At 44.2% G+C, this 27,047-nt stretch overlaps 2 protein-coding genes across 7 annotated transcripts in view; both read left to right on the forward strand.

Annotated features, from left to right (window-relative positions):
- Positions 1-16,325, forward strand: part of LOC106583096 (F-actin-capping protein subunit beta) — a 29,513-nt gene extending 13,188 nt beyond the window's left edge. The window contains exons 3-9 of one of the 2 annotated variants that reach the window (XM_014166911.3): positions 10,993-11,114; positions 11,325-11,438; positions 11,873-12,131; positions 12,317-12,382; positions 13,817-13,893; positions 14,313-14,414; positions 15,243-16,325. In XM_014166911.3, coding sequence (XP_014022386.1) covers positions 10,993-11,114; positions 11,325-11,438; positions 11,873-12,131; positions 12,317-12,382; positions 13,817-13,893; positions 14,313-14,406 — 732 coding nt within the window. In that variant the 3' untranslated portion in view covers positions 14,407-14,414; positions 15,243-16,325. The remainder of the gene's footprint in view (positions 1-10,992; positions 11,115-11,324; positions 11,439-11,872; positions 12,132-12,316; positions 12,383-13,816; positions 13,894-14,312; positions 14,415-15,242) is intronic. The other variant, XM_014166912.3, reaches the window with a different exon arrangement.
- A 1,905-nt stretch (positions 16,326-18,230) lies between these two features.
- Positions 18,231-27,047, forward strand: part of LOC106583093 (cadherin EGF LAG seven-pass G-type receptor 2) — a 92,165-nt gene continuing 83,348 nt past the window's right edge. For 4 of the 5 annotated variants that reach the window (XM_045705215.2, XM_014166900.3, XM_082967464.1 and 1 more), the window contains exon 1: positions 18,231-22,126. In XM_045705215.2, the coding sequence (XP_045561171.2) occupies positions 18,568-22,126 (3,559 nt within the window). In that variant the 5' untranslated portion in view covers positions 18,231-18,567. The remainder of the gene's footprint in view (positions 22,127-27,047) is intronic. The other variant, XM_082967465.1, reaches the window with a different exon arrangement.

The following is a 27,047-nucleotide window of genomic DNA, read 5'->3' on the forward strand; positions in this document are numbered from 1 at the left end:
TCTCGCTCTCTTGAAGACGGAAGGGACGTAGCCAGCGGTCAAGGATGAGTTGATGAGCGAGGTGAGGAAGGGGAGAAGGTCTCCGGAAATGGTCTGGAGAAGAGAGGAGGGGATAGGGTCAAGTGGGCAGGTTGTTGGGCGGCCGGCCGTCACAAGACGCGAGATTTCATCTGGAGAGAGAGGGGAGAAAGAGGTCAAAGCACAGGGTAGGGCAGTGTGAGCAGGACCAGCGGTGTCGTTTGACTTAGCAAACGAGGATCGGATATCGTCAACCTTCTTTTCAAAATGGTTGACGAAGTCATCCGCAGAGAGGGAGGAGGGAGGGGGGGAGGGGGAGGAGGATTCAGGAGGGAGGAGAAGGTAGCAAAGAGCTTCCTAGGGTTAGAGGCAGATGCTTGGAATTTAGAGTGGTAGAAAGTGGCTTTAGCAGCAGAGACAGAAGAGGAGAATGTAGAGAGGAGTGAGTGAAAGGATGCCAGGTCCGCAGGGAGGCGAGTTTTTCTCCATTTCCGCTCGGCTGCCCGGAGCCTTGTTCTGTGAGCTCGTAGTGAGTCGTCGAGCCACGGAGCAGGAGGGGAGGACCGAGCCGGCCTGGAGGATAGGGGACAGAGAAAATCAAAGGATGCAGAAAGGGAGGAGAGGAGGGTTGAGGAGGCAGAATCAGGAGATAGGTTTGAGCAGAGGGAAGAGATGATAGGATGGAAGAGGAGAGAGTAGCGGGAGAGAGAGAGCGAAGGTTGGGACGGCGCAATACCATCCGAGTAGGGGCAGAGTGAGAAGTGTTGGATGAGAGCAAGAGGGAAAAGGATACAAGGTAGTGGTCGGAGATTTGGAGGGGAGTTGCAATGAGATTAGTGGAAGAACAGCATCTAGTAAAGATGAGGTCAAGCGTATTGCCTGCCTTGTGAGTAGGGGGGAAGGTGAGAGGGTGAGGTCAAAAGAGGAGAGGAGTGGAAAGAAGGAGGCAGAGAGGAATGAGTCAAAGGTAGACGTGGGGAGGTTAAAGTCACCCAGAACTGTGAGAGGTGAGCCATCCTCAGGAAAGGAACTTATCAAGGCGTCAAGCTCATTGATGAACTCTCCAAGGGAACCTGGAGGGCGATAACTAGCATATAAGCTACATATAAGCTAGCATATAATGTCACAAAAACCCAGAAGACAGCTAAATGCAGCACTAACCTTTGATGATCTTCATCAGATGACACACCTAGGACATTATGTTATACAATACATGCATGTTTTGTTCAATCAAGTTGATATTTATATCAAAAACCAGCTTTTTACATTAGCATGTGACGTTCAGAACTAGCATACTCCCCGCAAACTTCCGGGGAATTTGCTAACAATTTACTAAATTACTCACGATAAACGTTCACAAAAAGCATAACAATTATTTTAAGAATTATAGATACAGAACTCCTCTATGCACTCGATATGTCCGGTTTTAAAATAGCTTTTTGGTGAAAGCACATTTTGCAATATTCTAAGTACATAGCCCGGCATTACAGGGCTAGCTATTTAGACACCCAGCAAGTTTAGCATTCACCATAATCAGATTTACTATAAGAAAAATGGTCTTACCTTTCCTGTTCTTCATCAGAATGCACTCCCAGGACTTCTACTTCAATAACAAATGTTGGTTTGGTCCAAAATAATCCATCGTTATATCCGAACAGCGGCGTTTTGTTCGTGCGTTCCAGACACTATCCGAAATGGTAAATCAGGGTGGCGCGCATGGCGCAATTCGTGACCAAAACATTTCGAAATATTCCATTACCGTACTTCGAAGCATGTCAACCGCTGTTTAAAATCAATTTTTATGCAATTTATCTCGTAAAAAAGCGATAATATTCCGACCGGGAATCTCCTTTTCGGCAAACAGAGGAAAAATCACAAAGACGGGGGCGGCCAGGGCACGCGCCTAAGCCCACAGTCCCTTGATCGGCCACTTGAGAAAGGCGATAATGTGTTTCAGCCTGGGGCTGGGATGACGACATTCAGGTTTTTCCCGGGCTCTGAGCGCCCATGGAAGACGTAGGAAGTGTCACGTTAGAGCAGAGATCCTTTGTAAAATATAGAGATGGCTAAGAAGTTCAAGAAATGGTCAGACAGGCCACTTCCTGTAAAGGAATCTCTCAGGTTTTGACCTGCCATTTGAGTTCTGTTATACTCACAGACACCATTCAAACAGTTTTAGAAACTTTGGAGTGTTTTCTATCCAAAGCCAATAATTATATGCATATTCTAGTTACTGGGCAGGAGTAGTAACCAGATTAAATCGGGTACGTTTTTTTATCCAGCCGTGAAAATACTGCCCCCTAGCCATAACGGGTTAACAATCACTAGTTAACTACACATGGTTGATATTACTAGTTTAACTAGCTTGTCCTACTTTGCATATAATCAATGCGGTGCCTGTTAATTTATCATCGAATCACAGCCTACTACAACCTCGCCAAATGGGTGATGGTTAACGAGTGCATTCTCAAAAAAAGCACTGTCGTTGCACCAATGTACCTAACCATAAATACCTTTCTTAAAATCAATACACAAGTATATATTTTTTAAACCTGAATATTTAGTTAAAAGAAATTCACGTTAGCAGGCAATATTAACTAGGGAAATTGTGTCACTTCTCTTGCGTTCAGTGCAAGCAGAGTCAGGGTATATGCAGCAGTTTGGGCCGCCTGGCTCGTTGCGAACTGTGTGAAGACCATTTATTTCTAACAAAGACCATAATTTAATTTGACAGAATTTGACATAATTATGACGTAACATTGAAGGTTGTGCAATTTAACAGCAATATTTAGACTTAGGGTTGCCACCCGTTCGATAAAATACGTCACGGTTCCGTATTTCACTGAAGGAAACGTTTTGTTTTCGAAATGATGGTTTCCGGATTTGATCATATTAATGACCTACGGCTCGTATTTCTGTGTTTATTATAATTAAGTCTGATTTGATAGAGCAGTCTGAGCGGTGGTAGGCAGCAGCAGGCTCGTAAGCATTCATTCAAACAGCACTTTCCTGTGTTTGCCAGCAGGTCTTAGCAATGCTTGAAGCACAGTGCTGTTTATGTCTTCAAGCCTATCAACTCCCGAGATTAGGCTGGCAGTACTATAGTGCCTATAAGAACATCCAATAGTCAAATGTATATGAAATACAACTGGTATAGGACTATTTCTCTCCAACTCCTATAATAATTACAACCTAAAATTTCTTAACTGGGAATATTGAAGAACTGGGAATATTGAACCACCAGCTTTCATATGTTCTCATGTTCTGAGCAAGGAAGTTAAACGTTAGCTTTTTTACATGGCACATATTGCACTTTTACTTTCTTCTCCAACACTGTTTTTGCATTATTTAAACCAAATTGAACATGTTTCATTATTTGAGACTAAATTTATTTTAAGTTAAAATAAGTGTTCTTTGTTCATTCAGTATTGTTGTAATTGTCATGGTAAATCGTTGTCGGCTTTTTTTTGGCCTTCCGATAATCGGTATCGGCATTGAAAAATCATAATCGGTCGACTTCTACTTTGCACACTGCTTTCCCGATACCTCAATAAAATATTTTGATGTCCACTCTTGCTGGAACACAGATTCCTTGCGACATGGGGCTGTGTGTTATCATGCTGAAACATGAGGTGATGGCAGCAGATGATTGGCACGACAATTGGCCTCAGGATCTCGTCGTGGTATCTCCACGCATTCAAATTGCCATCAATAAAATGCAATTCTATTTGTTGTCCATAGCTTAAGCCTGCCCTTACCATAACCCCACCGTCGCCATGGGGCACTCTGTTCACAACGTTAACATCAGCAAACCGCTCACAACGCCTTACACGTGGTCTGTAGTTCTGAGGCCAGTTGGACGTACTGCCAAATTCTCTGAAAGGACAGAGGTGGCTTATGGTAGAGAAATGAACATTAAAATCTCTGGCAGTAGCTCTGATGGACATTCCTGCAGTCAGCATGCCAATTGCATGCTCCCTCAACTTGAGACATCTGTGGCATTGTGTGACAACTGCACATATTAGTGGCCTTTTTATTATCCCTAGCACAAGGTACACCCATGTAATGAATATGCTGTTTAATCAGCTTCTTGACATGCCTCACCTGTCAGGTGGATGGATTATTTTGGCAAAGGAGAAGGGGTATGTGCAATGATGTCGGGTACGCCAAATAAAAATGTGATTCACATTTTAAAATATAAATAAAATGTTTTTCACATTTTCAAACCGTCCATTTTATATTTTCCAAGGGGGCTATACATTTTGGGTGACTCTTTTTTTTTTTTTTTTTAAAAAGTATTGTATTTTTTATTTTTCTTGCCTGAGTAGCCTCGTTTCACTGACAAAAATAAAATTATCTAGTGTTAAGCAAAATGACAATGTCAAATAATTAACATCCAATCACATTAACCGTTACTCTTTTGCAGGAATTCAACTAACGGTCCGTATGTAGCCCACCGTAGCTGCTCCTCATTCTGTTTGCTCGAAAAATTTATGATATTTTTTTTAATTTGTATTTTTTAAGTACGGCTCACGTCCATAGACGCATACCAGTACTGCACCAGTCGAGGACACAAGTTGTTCTGCTTCCACGAGCACATCCAATGCTAGCATCAGTAATTCTACATTTTGTTGTTAGCCCAGCTAGCATGGACACTGACAGTTGTGAATCTGATGCAGCCGAAGAGCTACTGCACCCGTACCCAGGAAAGCACCAAACAGACAGGGACGTTGGACCATCCAAGAGGCGCAAATATGATGAACTACATTTTATTTGGTGTTCACTTGTATTTGGAGTAGTGCCTTTCCTCAGCCACAGTGTGTTATAGTACTTTTGCACATATCTCACAACTTGATGAAACCTTCACTTTTGCACAGACATTTAAGAAACAAAACATGGCAATTTAAAAAATAAGCCACAGGAGTTTTTTTTTTGTGAGAATTAAGATGACTTTCGAGTACTAAGACATGTATAAAAGCAACAGATACCATTTAATAAGAAGGGGCTAGAAGCATCTTATATGGTGAGCTACCGAGTGGCAAGGACAGGCAAGCCCTATACTATTATGGAGGACTTATAGTTGAAGTCAGCAGTTTACATACACCTTAGCCAAATACATTTAAAGTCAGTTTTTCACAATTCCTGACATTTAATCCTAGTTAAAATTCCCTGTCTTAGGTCAGTTAGGATCACCGCTTTATTTTAAAGAATGTGAAATGTCAGAATAATAGTGGAGAATGTTTTTTCAGCTTTTATTTCTTTCATCACATTCCCAGTGGGTCAGAAGTTTACATACACTCAATTAGTAGTTGGTAGCATTGCCTTTAAATTGTTAAATTGGGTCAAATGTTTTGGGTAGCCTTCTACAAGCTTTACACAATAAGTTGGGTGAATTTTGGCCCATTCCTCGTGACAGAGTTCTGCCCACAATTGTTCTGTGGGATTGAGGTCAGGGCTTTGTGATGGCCACTCCAATACCTTGACTTTGTTGTCCTTAAGCCATTTTGCCACAACTTTGGAAGTATGCTTGGGGTCATTGTCCATTTTGGAAGACCCATTTGCGACCAAGCTTTAACTTCCTGACTGATGTCTTGATGTTGCTTCAATATATCCACATAATTTTCCTTCCTTGTGATGCCATCTATTTTGAAGTGCACCAGTCCCTCCTGCAGCAAAGCACCCCCACATGATGCTGCCAACCCCGTACTTCACGGTTGGGATGGTGTTCTTTGGCTTGCAAGCCTCCCCCATTTTCCTCCAAACATAACGATGGTCATTGTGGCCAAGCAGTTCTATTTTTGTTTCATCAGACCAGAGGACATTTCTCCAAAAAGTACGACCTTTGTCCCCATGTGCAGTTGCAAACCATAGTCTGGCTTTTTTATCGCGGTTTTGGAGCAGTGGCTTCTTCCTTGCTGAGCGGCCTTTCAGGTTGTCGATATAGGACTCGTTTTACTGTGGCTATAGATACTTTTGTACCCATTTCCTCCAGCATCTTCACAAGGTCTTTTGCTGTTGTTCTGGGCTTGATTGGCACTTCACACCAAAGTACGTTCATCTCTAGGAGACAGAACGTGTCTCCTTCCTGAGCGGTATGACGGCTGCGTGGTCCCATGGTGTTTATACTTGCATACTATTGTTTGTACAGATTAACGTGGTACCTTCAGGCGTTTTGGAAATTGCTCCCAAGGATGAACCAGACTTGTGGAGGTCTACAATTTTATTTTCTGAGGTCTTGGCTGATTTTCTTTTGATTTTCCCATGATGTCAAGCAAAGAGGCACTGAGTTTGAAGGTAGGCCTTAAAATACATCCACAGGTACACCTCTAATTGACGTGAAATCATTTTCTGGAATTTTTCAAGCTGTTTAAAGGCACAGTCAACTTAGTGTATGTAAACTTCTGACCCACTGGAATTGTGATACAGTGAAATAATCTGTCTGCAAACAATTATTGGAAAAATAACTTCCATGCCCTGCCTCCAGTCCACTTACTGATATCTGAACAAGAGAGCCTCATTGAAATTGCAACAAGCGGTTCTGTGTGAATTTAATCAAAGCCACTGACAGATTTCCGGATTGGGCTGCGCTCAGAGTTTCTTGCCTTGGCAAATTTTAAGACACTGTCTTTTGCAACCACGTACCTATGTGAGAGTGGATTCTCAGCACTCCCTAACATGAAAACTAAATACAGGCGCAGACTGTATGTGGAAAATGATTTTAAGACTGAGACTCTCCAATACAACCCAACATTGTAGAGTTATGTGCATCCTTTCAAGCACACCCTTCTCATTAACCTGTGGTGAGTTATTCACAATTTTCGACGAACAGAAGGTTTTATATGTAAGATGGTTAAATAAAGAGCAAAATTATTGATTATTATTTGTTCCCTGGTCCTATAAGAGCTCTTTGTCACTTCCCACAAGCCAGGTTGGGACAAATGCACACTCATTTTTATATTTAATAAATGTGTGTGTGTGTGGCGCAGGCTTACAACGATGGCAAAAAAAACATTTGATAGTGCGCTGAGCATGGTGCTGGAGGGGGTACAAGGTGGAGGTTGAATGTTTTGAAGGACTACGGGACTATGTTTGGGAACCACTGGTATAGATGAATACTTAACATATTTACATGTATTGTTATGCAGAAGCTCGTATCAATCAAAACTGATTGAATTGTCATAGTTATTATGCTTACACATAGCTGGATTTCTCAACTCCATGATATGTACATCTCGGTGGTGTTAGGTTGCCACAATCTTGGGCGGAGTGTACCTACGACTACATCGAGTCTCAGTCGATACGATTTGAACAGTCTGTGGTTGTATTTGGTTAACATTTTATCTGAATGTGGATTTCAGCAAACAAAGAAAAGCACATGGCTACAGAGGAGAAATGGGTGCACAGTGAGGGTTTTAAAGCTAGAATTTGTTTTAATTAAAACTGTAACAAAGCACCTTCTCCGCTTCTGTTTTGGTAAAAAGCTGAGGAACTGGCCTGGAGAAAGGGCAAGGGGAATACCTAGTCAGTCGTACAACTGAAATGGGTCTTCCCGAATCAGGGGGGTACGGAGGCCTGCCTTAATCGACATCCACATCTTTGGCGCCCAGGGAACAGTGGGTTAACTGCCTTGCTTAGGGGCATAACGACAGAATTTTACCTTGTCAGCTCGGGGATTCGATCCAGCAACCTTTCGATGAATGGAATCACTCTAAAATTCATAACAGAGCTATGGATGCAAAAATGTACCATGCATGCCATTTAAAAATGAGTTTAACCACGTTTTCAGGCTATAGTGTTTGTTTGCATTCATATTGTTTACAAACATTGCAAGATTATTTTGAGCTCTGATATAACTTATATTCTTAAAGATTCATTGGGTGTATATAATAAATAATTTAGAAGTCCAAAAATGAATGTAGCAATTAACATTTTCAGAAGTATCGACTGACAGCGACTCGACGAAGTCAGAGATACAGTCCACACACTCATCTCCATTAATGTAATCTCCATTATGGAGTTGAGGAACTCTGCTAGCTTATACACAGACTTACAGTACACTTTTAGACTTCCTACTAACAGCCAGGACTGTGCTTGAAATCTCCCATAGTGCAAAAACGTCTGACAGATTAAGCTGAATCAGACAGAAATCAAACCACACGTTCTCAAGTGATTGTTCTCCACATTTTTGGGGGGATCATATCCGTTTTTCCCTTCAGACCCTCGTCTGCTCCTCTTCCTTTCTTCTCCCCTTTGACAACTCACTCCCCTGGGCACCAGCACTCTCCTTGACCGCCTCAGCCCGCTCCTCTGTATCTGGTTGTTAGCGCTCATTAGCAAAGCTATCAATCACTCTACATGAGCCCATTTAGCCCCTCCCTCTCCTTACACTCACTCCTTACGATTGGGAATCACCTGAGCTCACCTCCTCGAGCGCCACCCTTTCCCCCTCTCTACTGTTCTGTCCCCCCAACCATTCTCTTTCCTCCGTGATTCTACTTTTCTACCCCAGTTTCCCACTTCTGCCTGCCTTCTGTCCCCCCTCTGTTTCTGTGTGTCTGGCGGTTGCCAGGTGTGGGGCTGTGTCCGTGGAACAGAGCAGGCATTGTGTCTGTGTGTTCTGATGGGGGGGGGGGGTCCATGCCACTCTGAGTAGTCATTTGTACCCATTTATCCCCTGAGACTGTTGTCATTCAAATTCTTATCATATTCTCTTCCCCTCTCATTTCCCTGTCACCTTCTCTCCCACTTAGCAAGTAGACATGGAATGAGGGAAAATTGCTTAACCTCATTTCCCCCTCATTCAGGGACATCATATGCCAGCTTTCTCTCGTCTCCTTGTCATCTTTTTTTCACGCACACTATGCCCTCTCTCAACCGCTACAGTCTAGCCCAGCTCTTGCCAAAGATAACTTCTTTGTCCCCCCCATTGTCTCACGTCGGAAGTGGAACTCATCTTCTGAAAATCACTCTGCTCTCGGTAGCTATGTTGCACTGTCTACTACGGCAAACTATGCTCCAGCTAGCACCCTAGTGCAAGCTTGTTTGAATGGCCATAGCTAGTTTGCCAGCTTGTTGAAGTTGTACGGGATTGTCCTCAGAAATCTGCTTGTTTTCCAACAAAAATGTATTGATCCTTTTATTTAACTAGGCAAGTCAGTTAAGAACAAATTCTTATTTATAATGACGGCCTACCGGGGAACAGTGGGTTCATTTCCTTGTTCAGGGACAGAACTACAGATTGTTTTTTACCTTGTCAGCTCGGGGATTCGCTCCAGCAAACTTTTGGTTACTGGCCCAACGCTCTAACCACTAGGCTACCTGCCGCCCCGTATCTGACTCTGAGAGCTGCCACTGTGCCTCACTACTTTGCAACATTATCTTGTTGGCCAAATATTACAGAGAGCAGTCAGCTGTGCAATAGACCTCGGCACACGAATCACGGCAGAACAGGTAATCATGATTACTAATTTGTTCATTAGCTAGAACTTCACTATGCTAGCTAGCTAGTGGGGCTATTTAGCATTGGTGGGAAGCATTGGAGTCAACATCGACCAGCATCCCTGTAGAACGCTTTCAACACCTTGTAAAGTCCATGGCCCTACGAATTGAGGCTGTCCTTAAGGAAAATGGGGGCAACTCAATATTAGGAAGGTGTTGCTAATGTTTGGTATACTCAGTGTAATTGTCAATTAAAAGTCTCTTCAAAGTTTAACTAAATTCTGGTCCTTCCCTCCCGAACCAGGGACTGTAGTGACGCCTCTTGCACTGGGATGCAGTGCCTTAGACCACTGTGTGTGTGTGTGGCTATTTAACTGTACTAGAATGCTTAAAAGGCCACTAAAATTTTTAATATCGGTATCGTTTTTTGGCAAGGAATGTATCGGCTATAGGTATCGGCCAAAAATGTCATATCGATGCATCACTAATACATGTAACATGACGCAGCCACCACCACGCTTGAAAATATGAAGAGTGGTTCTCAGTGATGTGCTGCGTTGGATTTGTCCCAAAATAACACTTTTGTATTCAGGACATTAAGTTAATTTCTTTGCCACATTTTTTTGTACTTTTACTTTAGTGCCTTATTGCAAAGAGGATGCATGTTTTGGAATATTTATATTCTGTACAGGCTTCCTTCTTTTCACTCTGCCAATTAGGCTAGTATTGTGGAGTAACTACAATGTTGTTGATCCATCCTCAGTTTTCTCCTATCACATCCATTAAACTACGTAATTGTTTTAGTCACCATTGGCCTCATGCTGAAATCCTAGATCGGTTTTCTTCCTCTCCGGCAACTGAGTTAGGAAGGACGCCTGTATCTTTGTAGTGACTGGGTGTGTTGCTACAACATCCAAAGTGTAATAACTTCCATGCTCAAAGGGATATTCAACATCCTTTTTTTTATGTTTACCCATCTACAATAGGTGACCTTTTTTGAGGCATTGGAAAACCTCCCTGGTCTTTGTGGTTGAATCTGTTTTTGAAATTCACTACTTGACTGAGGGACCTTAAAGATAATTGAATGTGTGGGGTACAGAGATGAGGTAGTCATTCAGAAATCAAATTAACCACTTATTGCACACACATGAGTCCGTGCAATTTATTATGTGACTTGTTAAGCAAATGTTTACTCCTGAACTTAACCCCTTTGTTATGGCAGTGAGTACTTATTGACTCAAGCCATTTCAGCTTTTCATAATTTTCAACATTTTGTAAAACAATTCCACTTTGACATTATGGGGTATTCTGTGTAGGCCGGTGAGACAATCTCAATTTAATCCATTTTAAATCCTGGCTCTAATAAAACAACATTTTGAAAAAGTCAAGTTGGTGTGAATACTTTCTGACAACACTAAGTTTGCGAGAAGGTCTGCATGTAAGTTTGTCAATGAAAGTGTGTTTGTGTGAGCATGTCGAATAGTATCAAGTGTGTTGTTGGAACATATCGCAGGAACTTTCTCTGTCTGTGTCCAGGTGCCCAGTCTGTGTGAGGACCTACTCTCCTCTGTGGACCAGCCTCTGAAGATCGCCCGGGACAAGGTAGTGGGGAAAGACTACCTGCTCTGTGACTATAACAGAGACGGTGACTCCTACAGGTAGGACTGACAACCTGCAGGTCCTCATCTCTACCTTACTTCCCTTCCCACATATCCATCTCCTCAGAAACCATGCCTGGTATAAATGAATGTCATTACAATTATTTGTTTGTCATACATGAACATTTGACCACACACAAATGATGGTGACACCTGTTTGGTCACAAAGGATTGATTTTGGATTTTCTCTTGCTCATTCTTGTTTCTCAGATCCCCATGGAGTAATAAGTATGAGCCACCCATCGACGATGGTGCCATGCCATCTGCCCGCCTGCGCAAACTAGAGGTGGAAGCCAACAATGCCTTTGACCAGTATAGAGACCTGTGAGTACCAGTATGCCGTTGGTATGACCAAGTCGGTATGTGAGAGGAACAGACGTACTCATTATTGACACTTTAGAGTATCGTTACACCACGGTAATACCATTTATAACGTTATTATAAAGTGGGTCGTTTGGATTCTCATTGGCTATGACGAAAACAAATAACCCGGTAATACCACCAATGACAATCTTATCAGAAATATCTATGTCCTCCTGAGGGGAGACAGGTAGCCTAGTGGTTAGAGCGTTGGGCCAGTAACCGAAAGATTGCTAGATCGAATCCCCGAGCTGACAAGGTAAAAATCTGTCGTTCTGCCCCTGAACAAGGCAGTTAACCCACTGTTCCTAGACCGTCATTGTAAATAAGAATTTGTTCTTAACTGAATTGCCTATTTTAAATAGGTTAAATAAATAAAAAAATACTGTGTTTGTCAGGTACTTTGAGGGTGGCGTATCGTCTGTGTATCTGTGGGACTTGGATCATGGCTTTGCTGGGGTCATCCTCATCAAGAAGGCTGGAGACGGCTCCAAGAAGATCAAAGGCTGCTGGGACTCCATCCATGTGGTGGAGGTGCAGGAGAAGTCCAGCGGACGGACCGCTCACTACAAACTCACCTCCACCGTCATGCTGTGGCTCCAGACGACCAAGGCCGGGTCTGGAACCATGAACCTGGGTGGCAGTCTGACAAGACAGGTACTTGCATACAACTGGGTGTGTGTGTGTGTGTGGGGGGGGGGGGGGGGGGTACGGCGTTGTCTCTGTGTGTGTGTGTACATGCTCTCGTAATCTGTCTTGTTTTGTAATCTCTCTTGGTTTACTTGTTGCAACTTATCTCCACTGTTGGACTGTACAATACCCTCATCTCTCTCTTCTTCCAGATGGAGAAAGACGAGACAGTTGGAGAGTCTTCCCCACATATTGCCAACATCGGCCGCCTGGTGGAGGTGGGTAGAACTACACCTACTATATGCATGCCGTTATGCACACTCTCACTGACATACTTCTGTATTTCATTTTCTATACAGTATCATTTACACAAGTATTCACACCCTTTTGCTATGACACTCCAAATTGAGCTCAATTTCTTTTCATCATCCTTGAGATGTCACTTCAACTTCATTGGAGTCCACCTGTGGCCAATTTAATTGTTTGGACATTATTTAGAAAGAAACACCTGTCTATATAAGGTCCCACACTTGACACTGCATGTCAGAGCAGAAGCTTTACTATGAAGTCAAATGAACTGTCCATAGATCTCAGATTGTGATGAAGCATATATCTGGGGGAAGGGTATAGAACAATTTCGAGAATTGCAAAAAAAATGATGTTTTGGGAAATGCAATAAAATATGGAACTACCCAGACTCTGCCTAGAGGTGGCCGTCCTACCAAACTGAGCAACCGGGCAGGGAGGTGACCAAGAACCCAATGACCACTCTGACAGAACAACAGAGTTCCTTGGCTGAGATGGGAGAACCTGCCAGAAGAACAAGTCTCTAAGGCACTTCACCAATCTGGGGTTTATGGGAGAGTGGCCAGACGGATGCCACTCCTAAGAAAATGGCACATGACAGCACGCCTGGAGTTCGCAAAAAGACATGTGAAAGACTCGGATCACAGGCAAAACATTGGTCTGATGAGACAAAAATTGGACTCTTTGGCCTGAATGCAAAGTGCTCTGTCGCAGAAAACCAGGCACAGCTCATCACCCATCTAACACTATCCCTACCATGAAGCTTGGTGGTGGCAGCATCATGCTATGGGGATGCTTTTCAGAGGCAGGGACTGGGAGACTGGTAAGGACAGTCAAAGCAATACTGGAATGGCTTCAGAACAAGAATGTGAAAGTCCTTGAGTGGCCCAACCAAAGTCCAAACTTGAATCCGATCTAATTTAACAGAGCTTGAGAAAATCTACAAGGAAAAATAGGAGAAAATCCCCACATCCAGATGTGCAACCCTGATAGACATATCCATGATGAAAGTTGTAATCGCCATCAAAGGTGCTTCTACAAAGTATTGACTAAGGGGTGTGAATACTTATGTGAATTAGATATCTGTATTTCATTTTCAATGTGTGAGAAATTATATTACTGTATTACTTGGTTTACATGGGGTTACTTTAGCATTATTTCAGCTTTGGAATCCATGTGAACCACTGTAACTGTATAAATTAGCAACAAATCATAAAACATGTTTTCACTTTGTCGTTATGGGGTATTGTGTGCTGATGGGTGATCAAAAATAATCAATTTTGAATTCAGGCTGTTATAACAAAATGTGCAATAGGTCAAGGAGTATAAAAACCTTCTGAAGGCACTATCTATTGATACGGATATCACAAGATTAGTGTTATGTAAATTAATTTTTCTAACCTCAGGATATGGAGAATAAGATTCGCTCCACTCTCAACGAGATCTACTTTGGGAAGACCAAGGACATCGTCAATGGTTTAAGGTACGTGAGTGCGGACACACATACTTGTCACATTGATATAAAGTCATTCTATTCTGCTGCAGATGCTCCAAGTCTCAGCACACCTGAGATCCACGTCAAAGACGGGTAGTAATGGGGTCCTGCAGTCTCCTAATGCATTTCTAGTTAGGCCTCTTTCAGCCATACTCCTGTTTTAACCTTGGCTACTACAGCTCATCTGTTGACTGGGATTTTCCCTAATTTTCTCTGCCATATTGTGTTATCTGCTTCCATGTCATTGTCTGTTTTTCAGTTCTACATTTTTCAACCTTGTTTATTTGCTTCCATTTCCCTCCTCCTTCCCCTGTCCTATCTCTTCTCTATGCCCACTCGTCCCTCATTTGTCTGTCTACCTGTCCCTCTCCTCCTTCTCTCCTCTCCCCCTCTCCACTGTGGTCCAGATCTATTGACTCTCTGCCTGATAACCAAAAGTACCGGCAGCTCCAGAAGGAGCTGTCTCAGGTCCTTACCCAGCGCCAGATCTTCATTGACTAAGGCCAGAGGTATCGTCTGGCATGGGACAACAGGCTGTGGCATTGGATAAATGTGTGTGTGTGTGCACACTTGCATGTGTGATGGAGTGGTTTCCCAGAAAGTTGCAGCACGCTGACATTGTTTCTCAAGGAGCGTTTTTCAGCTAAGCCAGCCGTGCCAATAAACTGCATGAGGAAGAGTCCTAGATGATAAACTTACCTGACTTACCTTACCTGATTTAATGTTGATTGCACCTAGACAGGCAGTGTTTGGAGTGTGAACCCAGCCATCTTCTCTCTACAGTGAGAGAGAGTTGGAGACAATGTGATATCCTCACAACTTGTTGTTTAAAACATGAATTTTCTCTCTCTACCTATTTTCCCTCTCTACCCATCTTATTTGCTTTCTCACAAATTCACTTTTACTGCATCTATTAATTTTTGAGTTCCAAATAGGCCCCTATTCCCTTGGCACTCCTGTATATCTGAAACTATTGGAATGTTTTATGGTCTTCCCTGTGACTCAGTTGGTAGAGCATGGTGTTTGCAACGCCAGGGTTGTGGGTTCGACTCCCACGGGGGGCCAGTACGGAGGGGGAAAAAATGAGAAAAATGTATGAAATGTATGCATTCACTACTGTAAGTCGCTCTGGATAAGAGCGTCTGCTAAAATGACTCAAATGTAAAATGTATGGTACTTGCTTCACCTTAGCTTCTGTGGGGCTGAGTGAAGCTTTTATCATATTGCTTAGGTTATTTATCAAAAATATCTACAGGAGTGCTTAGGGGAGTCGGTGTTACAGCTTGATTTGGATTCTAGTGTATATTTAATCTCTCACTCCCTCTCTTCCCTGACAGGAGTGTTCAGACCCTGGCTGACAAGTCAAAGCAGGAGGCTCTGAAGAACGACCTGATGGAGGCGCTTAAACGCAAACAGCAAAGCTAGAGATGCTATTTTTTCTTTTATTTTCCTCTCTGTTCCCCTTGCACTTTCTCCACCTTACTCCAACCATCTTTTTTCTGTTTGTGTGTCTCTCCTTCCATGCCTATTTCAGTGCTGCACTCTTGTTCATTCGTGGAAAAACCAAAAGGAGAAAATGCTTCGCTTTTTGTGTTTTTGTTTTATTTCATGCATTGTTTCGAGGCATCTCATTCGCTATCAAGCCATTCACCCACCCTGTCTCTTTCTCTCTCTCTCTCATGTTATGAATATTATGATAGTATTCTTAAGGTTAATGATAATCTTACAGTTTTACCGCAATGTTTATAATCCCTATAGCTCTGTCACAGCTGGGTCTGTTTTGAATGAGTGACATCAGCTCCTCTCCTATCCTCTGGTTAGGGGACAGAGCCAGATGGACTGTACTGTAGCTAGGCTTGGCTGGGCTAACAAATCGTCATTCATTTCCACCAATGTTTTCTTTCTTGTACCCATTATATCAAAGTGTCTGTGCCATCACCTTTCTCGAAATATAACTGTCAATATAACTGTCATTTTTCTGGGTGATGTAATGGCAAACGGAATGAGAGAGGGTGGCCCTAGATATTATGTATTGTAAGGATTGGTCAATGGTTTGACCTTCGTCCCACTCTTACCCGCATGCGTTGTGAGTCTGAAAGCATTGGATCCCGGGATGGAGCTGTAGACCTCTAAAACATGGGGAGGGACTGTTAAATTCACTGTGTATACCCATGTCATTAAGTCCCCCTCTTACACTGTGTATAACGTGACGATTTGCATACCTCTCTGTCTCTCTCTTTCTCCCTTTCACTTGGTCTATGTTGGGGGTCACAGTTTTGTCTTTTTGCGTCTTGAAGGAAGCTTTTGACCGTTTCCGTTTTGGAGGGAATCTTTTTTGTTGTATTTTGTTTTTATTTTGTAAAGCTAATGATTCATATTGTATTAGAGCCTCCAGCAACAATAAAAACAGTAAAAAACTATTTATTGTAATATTTTCACTTTTGCTTCTTTTCTGCATCATGTCCATCACTCACAAGGTTGAAACTTTGGTCCAGACTTGTTCTTGGGCTATCTAAAGATTGTGATTTAATTAAACCAGTTATCTAGAGATGACCAATGGGAAAATGTTACTGTGCTGTGACAGTGATGGCCAGCTTCAGCTTATTATTAGTGACATCAGGGCCCTGGGCACAGCAGTTCAGCTCCACACACTGCATGTGTTATATTCCCTCACATCAGTAAATGTACACATGCACTTATCACTTTCTGGTCTTCTGTTACTCGGTTGGTAGAGCATGGCACTTGCAATGCCAGGATAGTGGGTTCGATTCCTGGGACCAGCCAAACGTAAAATGTAAGCGCGCATGACTAAGTCGCTTTGGATAAAAGCATCTGCTAAATGGCATTTATTATTGTTACTCCAGGTGATCTCTTCCTGTACTAGGTCTACCTGTATGTGCCTTCTCAATATTGTACACTGTTGCAGTCTCCACAGGTACCTTTGACCATATGTGAATGTAAGTGCACAATGTAAACTGAACCGATCACTTTCACAGTGCTAGGTTGCTGGGTCAAGACTTACTGTTTAATGCTTACAGTAGGATTACTGTAAAAGAGATCTGTGGACTTCAATTGAAAGATGAGTTCCAGCCTAAACTTGTTTTGTCTCAATTGTTACCTAAGTAGCCAGAAGTTAGGACTTGATTAATTGGTCTGATTGCTGTCTGCAGTAATGCACATGTACCAGCAGGTGGCAGGAAAGTGAATGTACAGGTAACTTCCACAATAAAGGAAACCGTGTCCTAATGTGTTGGGCCACAACAAACCAACACCATTCTTCCATGAGAAATTCCATAATTTGGTGTTTTGTTGATGGTGGTGGAGAATGCTGTCTCAGGCTCTGTTCCAACACTCTCCCATAATTGTTGAACTAGTGACAGACTGCCATCGCATTTGGTTTACATTTTCATGCCCATTAAACCATTCAGTGGCCACTTGTGCCCTGTGGATGGGGCTATTGTCATGCTATGGGGGGGGGGGGGGGGGGGGGGGGGGGGGGCATAGCCATGGTAGTCAAAATAATGGCCTTCCCAGCTACTTTATACACGACCCTAAGTGCTGGGATATTAATTGCATAATTAACTCAAGAATCCCACCTGTGTGGAAGCACCTGCGTTCAATATTTTGTATCCCTCATTTACTTAGATGTTTCCTTTATTTTGGCAGTTACCTAGTTCACCCTCAGCAACAACAAAAAAAACGATTCTACAAACAAGATCAATAGCAGTCTAAAGAATGACTAGGAGTAGCCTATTTACTTTCACAGCTGCTCAATACTTCCTCATGTCTGTGTAAGAGGCACATAATGCCTCTGCTTTCAAAGAAGATGATGATTAAGATGCCTTTGGCATGACCCCTCTCCCACATGAGGTACCAGCATGTCTGCAGCATCTGCTACATGGTGTTTACATGAAACATTACAAGATATACCCCTGCTCACTGTACTGCCATTTACTCCATTTAACCTCATATTTGAGAAAAGCATTTCGATACCCACATAGGACTAGAGAATAGCATGAATCATTACTTTTCATATAGGCCTGATATCTATAAGGTAAGATCGCTTTTGTATTAGACAGGTATGTATAAGCGTAGGGAAACATTACACTTTCTGTACCTGGGGTTGTGTAGGGGGGATGAGAACTGTACGAATCTCACACGTTTAACCTTATGGTGTTATTTAAATAGTGACAGCATTTGTTTAGGCTTATCAACAATCAATGTACTGCTACTTTGCAAAAACACTGTGTAAACAGCTAGATGTGTCTTCCACAAGGGGGACCAAACAGAGGCCGGTCATCTTTCTTTACAACTCAGTGTGGCCCCTGGGAGAACGTCTCTTACTACACACACTCTCTCTCTCCCCCTCTTTCTCTCGCACACTGAAATAGATTTATGATAATGAGAAGCCTCAAGCATAAGGGGTAGTAGGAGCCATTTTATTAATTCACGCGAACGGTGTGGAGTTGTAGGTTCGGCGTGTTTGGGTGATGAGAAGCTTTGGCTAGGTGACTGCGATTTCTCTCCGGATTCAATTGGATTAGCTACTCTGGAGTAGTGAGAGCATGGATACGCTGCAACAAAAGGGAACGACTAGACGGAAAGTTTAAGGGAAGGCGGCAGTAATTACGTTCAAACCTGGTTTAACATTATCGAGGAGCAATGCCCGTCATTAAGTGGGATTTGGTGTTTATTCTTTTCGGCTGGTTTGAAATAATTTCCCTGTCGGATTGCTACAGTACACACATCAGTGAGAATGCAGAGCCGGGGACGGTGATAGCAAGTGTGGAACAGAGCGGGGCATGCACCTTGGATCAGGTAATCGCTCCTAAATTCTCAAAGACTTTTATTGAAACTGATGCGTCCGCGCGCATTGTGTTCATTTCGGGTCGTTTAAATTGTGTCTCGCTCAGCTCCAACCCTTTCACCGTGTACACTGTTGTTGACTGCGTGAACAGTGGCCCAGGGTCCAGGCACCTCCTCACGAGCCAGTATGATGTGCATGTTCACGGCAGGAACTGTTCAAGTAAACACAAAATGAAATCTCAATGGGACTTGGAGATCATCAGTTTGTTTAAGGCCCATAATCATCAGTTAGAATGCTACGAGGCTGGTACTGCGCTCCTCCGGGTATGGGATCTACTACCCGCATCCCGGACACACAGCAGTATGCACTGCAAGGTGACTAGTAGTTCGGACTTCTACTTTTCGGAGGGGCAGTTGTTTGTGTCCAAGACCCTGTGTTTGAAACACGACACACTCCTTGAGCTAGACTTACATTGTAACCAATACACAGGAGATGAGAGGGAAGCTAAAGTGAACAGCATTTCAGTCCACTGGCGGGTGGGTCAAGGTTCTTTCAAGCAGGGCCACTTGGGGAAGTTACTACAGCAGGCTGCCCAGTCTGAGTCGGGCATAGTGAGCAGGAGGAAGAGGGCTGTCAACAGTAGTCCCCAGTTTCAGCCTCCTATGTACCATGTGTCTGTGGCAGAGAATAAGCCAGCTGGAACTCCTGTAGTTGTTTTAAAGGCAGTAGATTCTGATGAGGGGGAGGCAGGCAGGCTGGAGTACTTCATAGAGGCCCTGTTTGATAGCCGCTCTAACAACCTATTTTCTGTGGACCCAGTCAATGGAGCTGTCTCCACTGTGGAGGTGCTCGATAGAGAGCAGAAGGACACCCATGTGTTCCGTGTGAATGCTGTTGACCACGGCACGCCCCGACGTACGGCCATGGCCACCCTCACCATCACAGTGAGTGACACTAATGACCATGACCCCGTCTTTGAGCAACAGGACTATAAGGAGAGGGTCAGGGAGAACCTAGAGATAGGCTACGAGGTGCTGACCGTCAGGGCCACGGATGGGGACGCCCCGGTAAATGGTAACATCCTCTACCGTGTCCTCAACAGCAACGGCTCCAACGATGTGTTTGAGATTGACCCCAGGTCAGGGGTGATCCGCACAAAGGGCCCGGTGGATAGAGAGATGGTGGAGGCCTACATGCTGTTGGTAGAGGCCAACGACCAGGGTCGCGACCCCAGCACCCGCAGCGCTACGGCAACAGTTCACATTATTGTGGAGGATGACAATGATAATGCGCCCCAGTTTAGTGAAAAGCGATATGTGGTGCAGGTTCCGGAGGATATGGCACCCAACACAGAGATCCTGCAGGTGACTGCCACAGACCAGGACAGAGGAAGTAACGCCATGGTTCACTTCAGCATCATGAGTGGCAACACCAGGGGCCAGTTTTACATTGACGCCCAGACAGGCAAGATGGACCTGGTCAGTCAGTTGGACTACGAGGCTAACAAGGAATACACCATACGCATCCGTGCTCAGGACGGGGGACGCCCGCCTCTCTCCAACATCAGCGGCCTGGTAACGGTGCAGGTGGTGGATGTCAATGATAACGCCCCCATTTTCGTCAGCACCCCCTTCCAGGCCACTGTGCTAGAGAACGTGCCGGTGGGTTACTCCATCATTCACATCCAGGCCGTTGACGCAGACTCCGGTGACAACTCCAGGCTGGAGTACTGCCTTATTGAAACCACGCCCAACTTACCCTTTTCCATCAACAACAGCAGTGGTTGGATAGTGGTAGCTGCTGGGCTGGACAGGGAGAGCGTGGACTTCTACAACTTTGGGGTGGAGGCCCGTGATCATGGCCACCCGGTGATGTCCTCCTCAGCTAGCGTTAGCATGACCATCCTTGACGTCAACGATAACAACCCAGAGTTCACCCAGAGATCATATTACATGCGCCTCAATGAGGATGCTGTCGTGGGCACAAGCGTGGTGACGGTTTCTGCGGTGGACCAGGATATCAACAGTGTGGTGACGTATCAGATCTCCAGTGGGAACACCAGAAACAGGTTTTCCATCACCAGCCAGAGTGGAGGGGGCCTCGTCACCCTGGCCCTGCCCCTCGACTACAAACTGGAGCGCCAATACGTCCTGAGTGTCACCGCGTCTGACGGCACACGCTTCGATACCGCCCAGGTGTTCGTCAATGTCACCGACGCCAATACCCACCGGCCCGTGTTTCAGAGCTCCCATTACACCGTCAACATCAATGAGGACAGACCTGTTGGCACCACTGTTGTGGTGATCAGTGCTACAGATGAGGATACCGGGGAGAACGCACGCATAACTTACTTTATGGATGACAGCATCCCCCAGTTCGACATCGACTCAGACACAGGCGCTGTCACCACCCAGATGGAGCTGGACTATGAAGACCAGGTGTCCTACACGTTAGCCATCACGGCCCGGGACAACGGCATCCCACAGAAGTCTGACACCACCTACCTGGAGATCCTGGTGAATGATGTGAATGACAACTCGCCTCGGTTCCTCAGAGACCACTACCTAGGCTCTGTGATGGAGGACGTGCCAGTGTTTACCAGCGTGGTCCAGGTCTCTGCCACTGACCGAGACTCTGGCCTCAATGGACGTGTCTTCTATACGTTCCAGGGGGGAGAGGATGGTGATGGAGACTTCATAATTGAGTCCACCTCTGGTATTGTGCGAACGCTGCGTCGCCTGGACCGTGAGAACATGCCTATCTACAACCTGCAGGCCTTTGCTGTGGATAAAGGTGTTCCTGCTCTCAAGAAGTCCGTGGACATTCAGGTGACCATCTTAGACGTGAACGACAACCCTCCCGTGTTTGAGAAAGATGAGTTTGACATCTTTGTAGAGGAGAACAGCCCAATAGGCCTGGTAGTGGCACACATATCTGCCTCAGACCCAGACGAGGGGAGCAACGCCCAGATCATGTACCAGATAGTAGAGGGAAACATCCCAGAGGTGTTCCAGCTGGATATCTTCTCAGGAGAACTAACCGTTCTGACAGATCTCGACTATGAGACGCAGTCGGAGTATGTCATCGTGGTCCAGGCCACCTCCGCCCCACTGGTCAGCCGTGCCACCGTGCACGTCAAGCTGGTTGACAAGAACGACAACGTACCAGTGCTGAAAAATTTCCAGATCATATTCAATAACTATGTCACTGACAAGTCCAGTAGCTTCCCCACAGGGGTTATCGGGCGGATCCCTGCCCATGACCCAGATGCCTCGGACCAGCTCCAGTACAGCTTTGAGGCTGGTAATGAGCTGAACCTGGTCATCCTGAACCAGAGCACTGGGGAGATACGCCTCAGCCAGGCCCTCGACAACAACAGGCCCCTGGAGGCCTCCATGAGGATATCTGTCTCCGGTAAGACCAACCTCTCCTCAATTGTTTTTTAATACATAGGCCCTTTTCTGATATGTTAATGTTGAGCACAGTGAAGGCTTTTGTTCTTCCTCATTCTTTAGATTGTTCCTATTTATGTTCCTCACTGGAAAATGTTCAACATTATAATACCAAAGATTTTAAAAAATTTACACAGATGGTGTTGAATACTGTGAATGCCATACAAACTGTTTTATGTATGGCCTCTGCTGCAGTGTTTCAAATTTACAACTTCATTATTTCAATATTAATCATAAATTAGAATTAACATTCAGGTCCGGATCTTAGTGTGCCTCCTCAAGCCTTATGTTTCATTTGGAGAGAGAAGTCCTCTCTAGACTAGATTGTGCTTTTTAGCTTCTTGGGGTTTGTTTTTCTGTTCTAGTGTTTGTCATCTTGTTAAAGAGCAGGCTGTACCCAGGCCTGATGTAGATCAATGTGAATTTAAATAGCAGTTTATCTGCATGTCTGCAGCCAGTTAGCCTGCTCCTGTGGGAAATACACTCCAGTGGGTCTGGATCATTTTCCATTATTTCCCAACTTAAAACCCCCATTGTCAGCTAGCACACAATATTTAATTCAATTATGGATGTTTTTTTTAATCTATATATTCGCACGATGATGACAGTTGATTTCAAACTGAGGGTAAAACAAGGATTCATTTGACCATATTTATTTTGTATCACATGCCAGATTGTCAGGATATTTGGCTATAAGGTATGGTGTATATGTCATGTTTTAAGCCGTGATGGACTATGCCATCATTGTGAAGACACTTTGGACCCAGGCATGTAATTAACTTAGATTCATTTTAGACACACTGAAAGATAAAGGTGTCTTGTGTAGCACCAAACAAATAGCTTTTACATTTGGAGAGTTGTAGTAGCCAGCTCATGAAAACCAGTGAGCTGTGTTGTCTACTCTAACCTCTTGTTTCTCTTTAATTGAGTCTGCATAAGGCACCCGTCATTTCAACTGTCAGCACAATTTACAGAGCATTTTATTTGCTCCAAACATGTGACTGAACTTAAATTGCTGCAGAAACAGATTTGTGACACGGTGTGAGTCAGAGTGCAGAGCTGGTTCCTTCATGACCTTGGGTCTCATTTAAAGAGATGTACAAACAGCACCTTCTAAATGTGACACTGCATTTCAGTCAGGGATTTGACATCAAAGCGTCCATATTTAACTAGGTAAAATACGTTTAACCAGAAGGATTAAAACTGTCCTATTTTTATCTTTGCTCTGAGGTGGTGTGTTAATATCTGACCCTCTCATATATCAGCCAATAGACACAGTGCTGGGCTGGCTGAGTTGATTGTGACTGCCAGATACTAGATGGTCAGCATGGGTAGTAATCATTACAATGTATTGGAGCGCCGCTTCGTTTTTTTGGTGTGTTTTTACTTCTCCTCCTCCTCCCTGAAGCCTCTTTAAAGGAGGAGGTCCCTAATGACAGATGAGAGAGCTCTCTGTCTTTCTGGGAGACAATGGTGAGTGGTCGATTTGAGGAAGGCGCGAGGAGATCATGCTAGGCCCTGGTTGGGGGCAACAGCTGTGACTCTACCAAGGACCAATTAGACGGATGGCTTGTCTCCGCGTCCCGCACCTGCTGGGGTATCTGTGTCAGTACCCCTGCGGGTGAGAGAAAGAGGGAGAGGGAGGTGGGTAAAATAGAGAGCAAACGAAAATCATGTTGGTGTGAGATGGATAGAACATGAAGATGCAGATGTAATGAGAAAGGTAAATAAAGAGAGAGGAGATGGAGAGGGTGCCTGCCTGTAGAATAAATGTTTGCCCCAATGCTGAGAGATCTTCCCTTGACGACTTAACATCCTCCCATTATCTTCCCTATGCTTTCTGATTTATGAGTGGATGCCATATGATGGATGATTCCATTAGCCTCAGCTAGTCTGTGATGAAATACAACAGATCATATCACTTCAACCACAGCAATTACACTGTTAAGGTGCACCAAATCAGGTAAATATTATTACTGTATCTAGATATTCATGTTAAGAGGAACATCAAAAGGTCTGAAAAAGGTTCAATAAGAGCGATACCTATGTGTACTGTTTCACAATGACTTTCATTGGAGTGGTGCAGTGTTGAATAGCCTGTGATTGGCATGGTGGGTCCATATTGCACTCTCTGTAGCTGCTCTCATAGCAGCCCTGGCAATTATACTTTTGATTAATCCTTTGCTTAGCCAATTAGGGAGCCAGCTTTCCTGCCATGGTGCACTGGTTGTAGGCCCTGCAAATTAACACGGGTATGAGGGATACCCCGGCTAATATGCTGGGTTAGACGTTCCATATCACTGGCCATGGGAGTAGACATTTCTGAATGAATTTCTGCAGCCCAGATTATGGTTGTAAATACAGCTGATTACAGATTTGTGAGGATTGTTAGATCTGTCTTCTCCCTCCTGAGCTGATGAACATAACTGACACCAGATCAGCCCAGCCAAGACGTTTCTGACTGTGCTGGGAGGCCAGTACCAGACAGTGGGATTAGTAATTGATGTGGAACCTGGGCTCTGTTGCTCCAGCGTTGACATACTGCTGATCTAATGCTGCATCCTGTGTGTGTGAGCTCGCATTAATGTGTGTGCTTTTGATGCTGGGGATTTATCCTCCTTCCTCTCATCCTTTGATGGAATAATCTCCCTCAGTCTACTTACCTGAAGATTGTTCTAGAATGAACACCATGGTATTTACCTTGTCATGTTTGTTCCTTTGAAATTCGATGAAGCCTTATTAGTCAGAATACTGCACATGCCCACAGTTATATTTATCAGCACTGAGGTTAAATGGTCAAGCCGTCCCCTCTGACTGAACATGGAGCTTGATTTGCCTCAGCCCATGGCAGGACATGCAGTAGCTCACAGATGACATGCTAATAGTAGCAGGCATGCTATGTCGTCTACCTAAGTGGTCTCTGGCCAGGAGGTACTGTCACTGGTTAGATCATCAGTAGTCAGTATACTAGGGATTCTCCATAGGGAAACTCCTCTCCTGTCTCCTCTCACCAACCCCTCTGAACCATCACAGTTAACCCCTGACCTCCTGACTGTTCTCATTACCTCCCTTAGTCAACTCCTTACGCCATCAGACTGCATGTTAATCAGTTCCACAAGGATTAAGGTAAAGTTTAAGAAATTTGATCTGAATTAGGACTGAGATTCATGTTCCATAGTGCTTTGCGTTGCTTTGTGATTATTGCTCACAAATCTTATTTCAAGACAATTACACATATGCAAATATTTTGAGACCTTGTAAACATAGCATAACGTTACATTGGTTCTCTTTGAATTAAGCCCGTCTTAAGAAGACTAAGTGAATCTACAATGGGCAGCTTGTTTTAAATGTTCAAATCTCTGATTTGAATGTGAGACAGTTCTCCCAACTCCCACACAGCCAGGCCCAGGCAGTCCATATTCTGTGTGATTGAATGTTGTTTTGTAAGGCGTTCATTTTCCCACTGTCACCATCCACCGCACAACAGGACAAGAGTGGAATTTTAATGGGGAAGGAAGCCACTCTCATCCATCACATCTAAATCAGCGCTGTCCCAGTCTGTGTGATTACAGGACAGTGTATTAAGACTGGGCTGTTGTCTGTGGATGGACTTTCTCTGTGGCTGGTCTCTGCCAGGGGACAGGGTCTGGCTGTATTAGCTGACGTATGGATGGCTGCACAAGGGTAGCACTGAGATCAGTTTTCCTCTCGCCCTTTGCTTAGTGTTTGAAGCCCATGGCGACGCGGACATGGATAATGGAGAGAAAGTTGAGAACGTGCTAATACCCAGAAATACCCTTGGCCTACATATACTACCACTCAATATGCCATACAATTTCCATGATGTAGTCTGTTGGTGTGTGTATGTTTGTGCTGACTTTTCTGTAAAGGGCCTTTATCTCTCTCCGTACCTCTGTTCTCCCCCAAGAAAACATTAGTCACATCCCTGCTTGGAATGTATGTAGCACTTTGTCCACCTACTCTATCTGCTATTTCCTCTAACATCACCTATCCCCTGGATTCTGTCCCTATTTTATTCGTCAGTCATCCAATCCTCCTCTTCTATCCATGATTCTCACCCCCGCCGCAACCTCTCCACTGCCCCCTCCCTGTCCTTTCAAGCTCCTCCAGCCTCTTTCTTTTCTCCCCCTTTCTCCTTTGACTGTTGTTCCCTCTCTCCTCTGTGAAAGGAAGAATGCCTAAGATAAATGCTTTGTTATGCACCCAGTTGTCATGGTGACCCCAGCAATGCCTGAGAAATTCCTGGTGGGTGGGGACAAGGGGGAGGGTCCCTTTGTGTAGGGAAGATGGGGGAGAGGGGCAGCACATAAATTCTAAAGTGCAACAGCGCAACTTTTGAGCCGACTGTCACCCTCTCCCGCTCCCCAGTGAAGGATAGACCCCAATGAGTCTTGCTTTGGACACGGGGTCTGTGAGGCCGGCCACAGTGACCTGTCTGACTGCTCGACTGTTCTCTCTCACCGTTTGACCTTTTTTTTTATTGGACAAACTATTTTGACACACTATCCATTCTGCTTATGTGAGGTTCCAATTTTTTTACTCAGAAATGATTTGTATGCGTTGGTGATAACTTTATGCCGGTGGCAATAACAACGGATTGCTTTAAGTTTAGAAAAGGTGACGTAAACTTTCCTCACTAAACCAAGGCACTATTTGCTCAACCAATACCGCTTTGTTCTTTGACGGTGAGAGAACAGGAGCTAGGGTTTGATGGATGTCAACAGCTCAGAGTTTTGTAACTGCTCTGTGAAAACCTTACCAGAGTAAAGCACATGGTGGGCAGGTTGTGTTGTCTAAGCCCTTTGATTTGTGACACAAATGTGTGGAGAGGGTATCTGATTTCCTGCTGTTGGCTGCTTTCT

This window comes from Salmo salar, chromosome 22 (assembly GCF_965601325.2).
Source record: "Salmo salar chromosome 22, fSalSal1, whole genome shotgun sequence".
NCBI classification, from domain to species: Eukaryota; Metazoa; Chordata; class Actinopteri; order Salmoniformes; family Salmonidae; genus Salmo; species Salmo salar.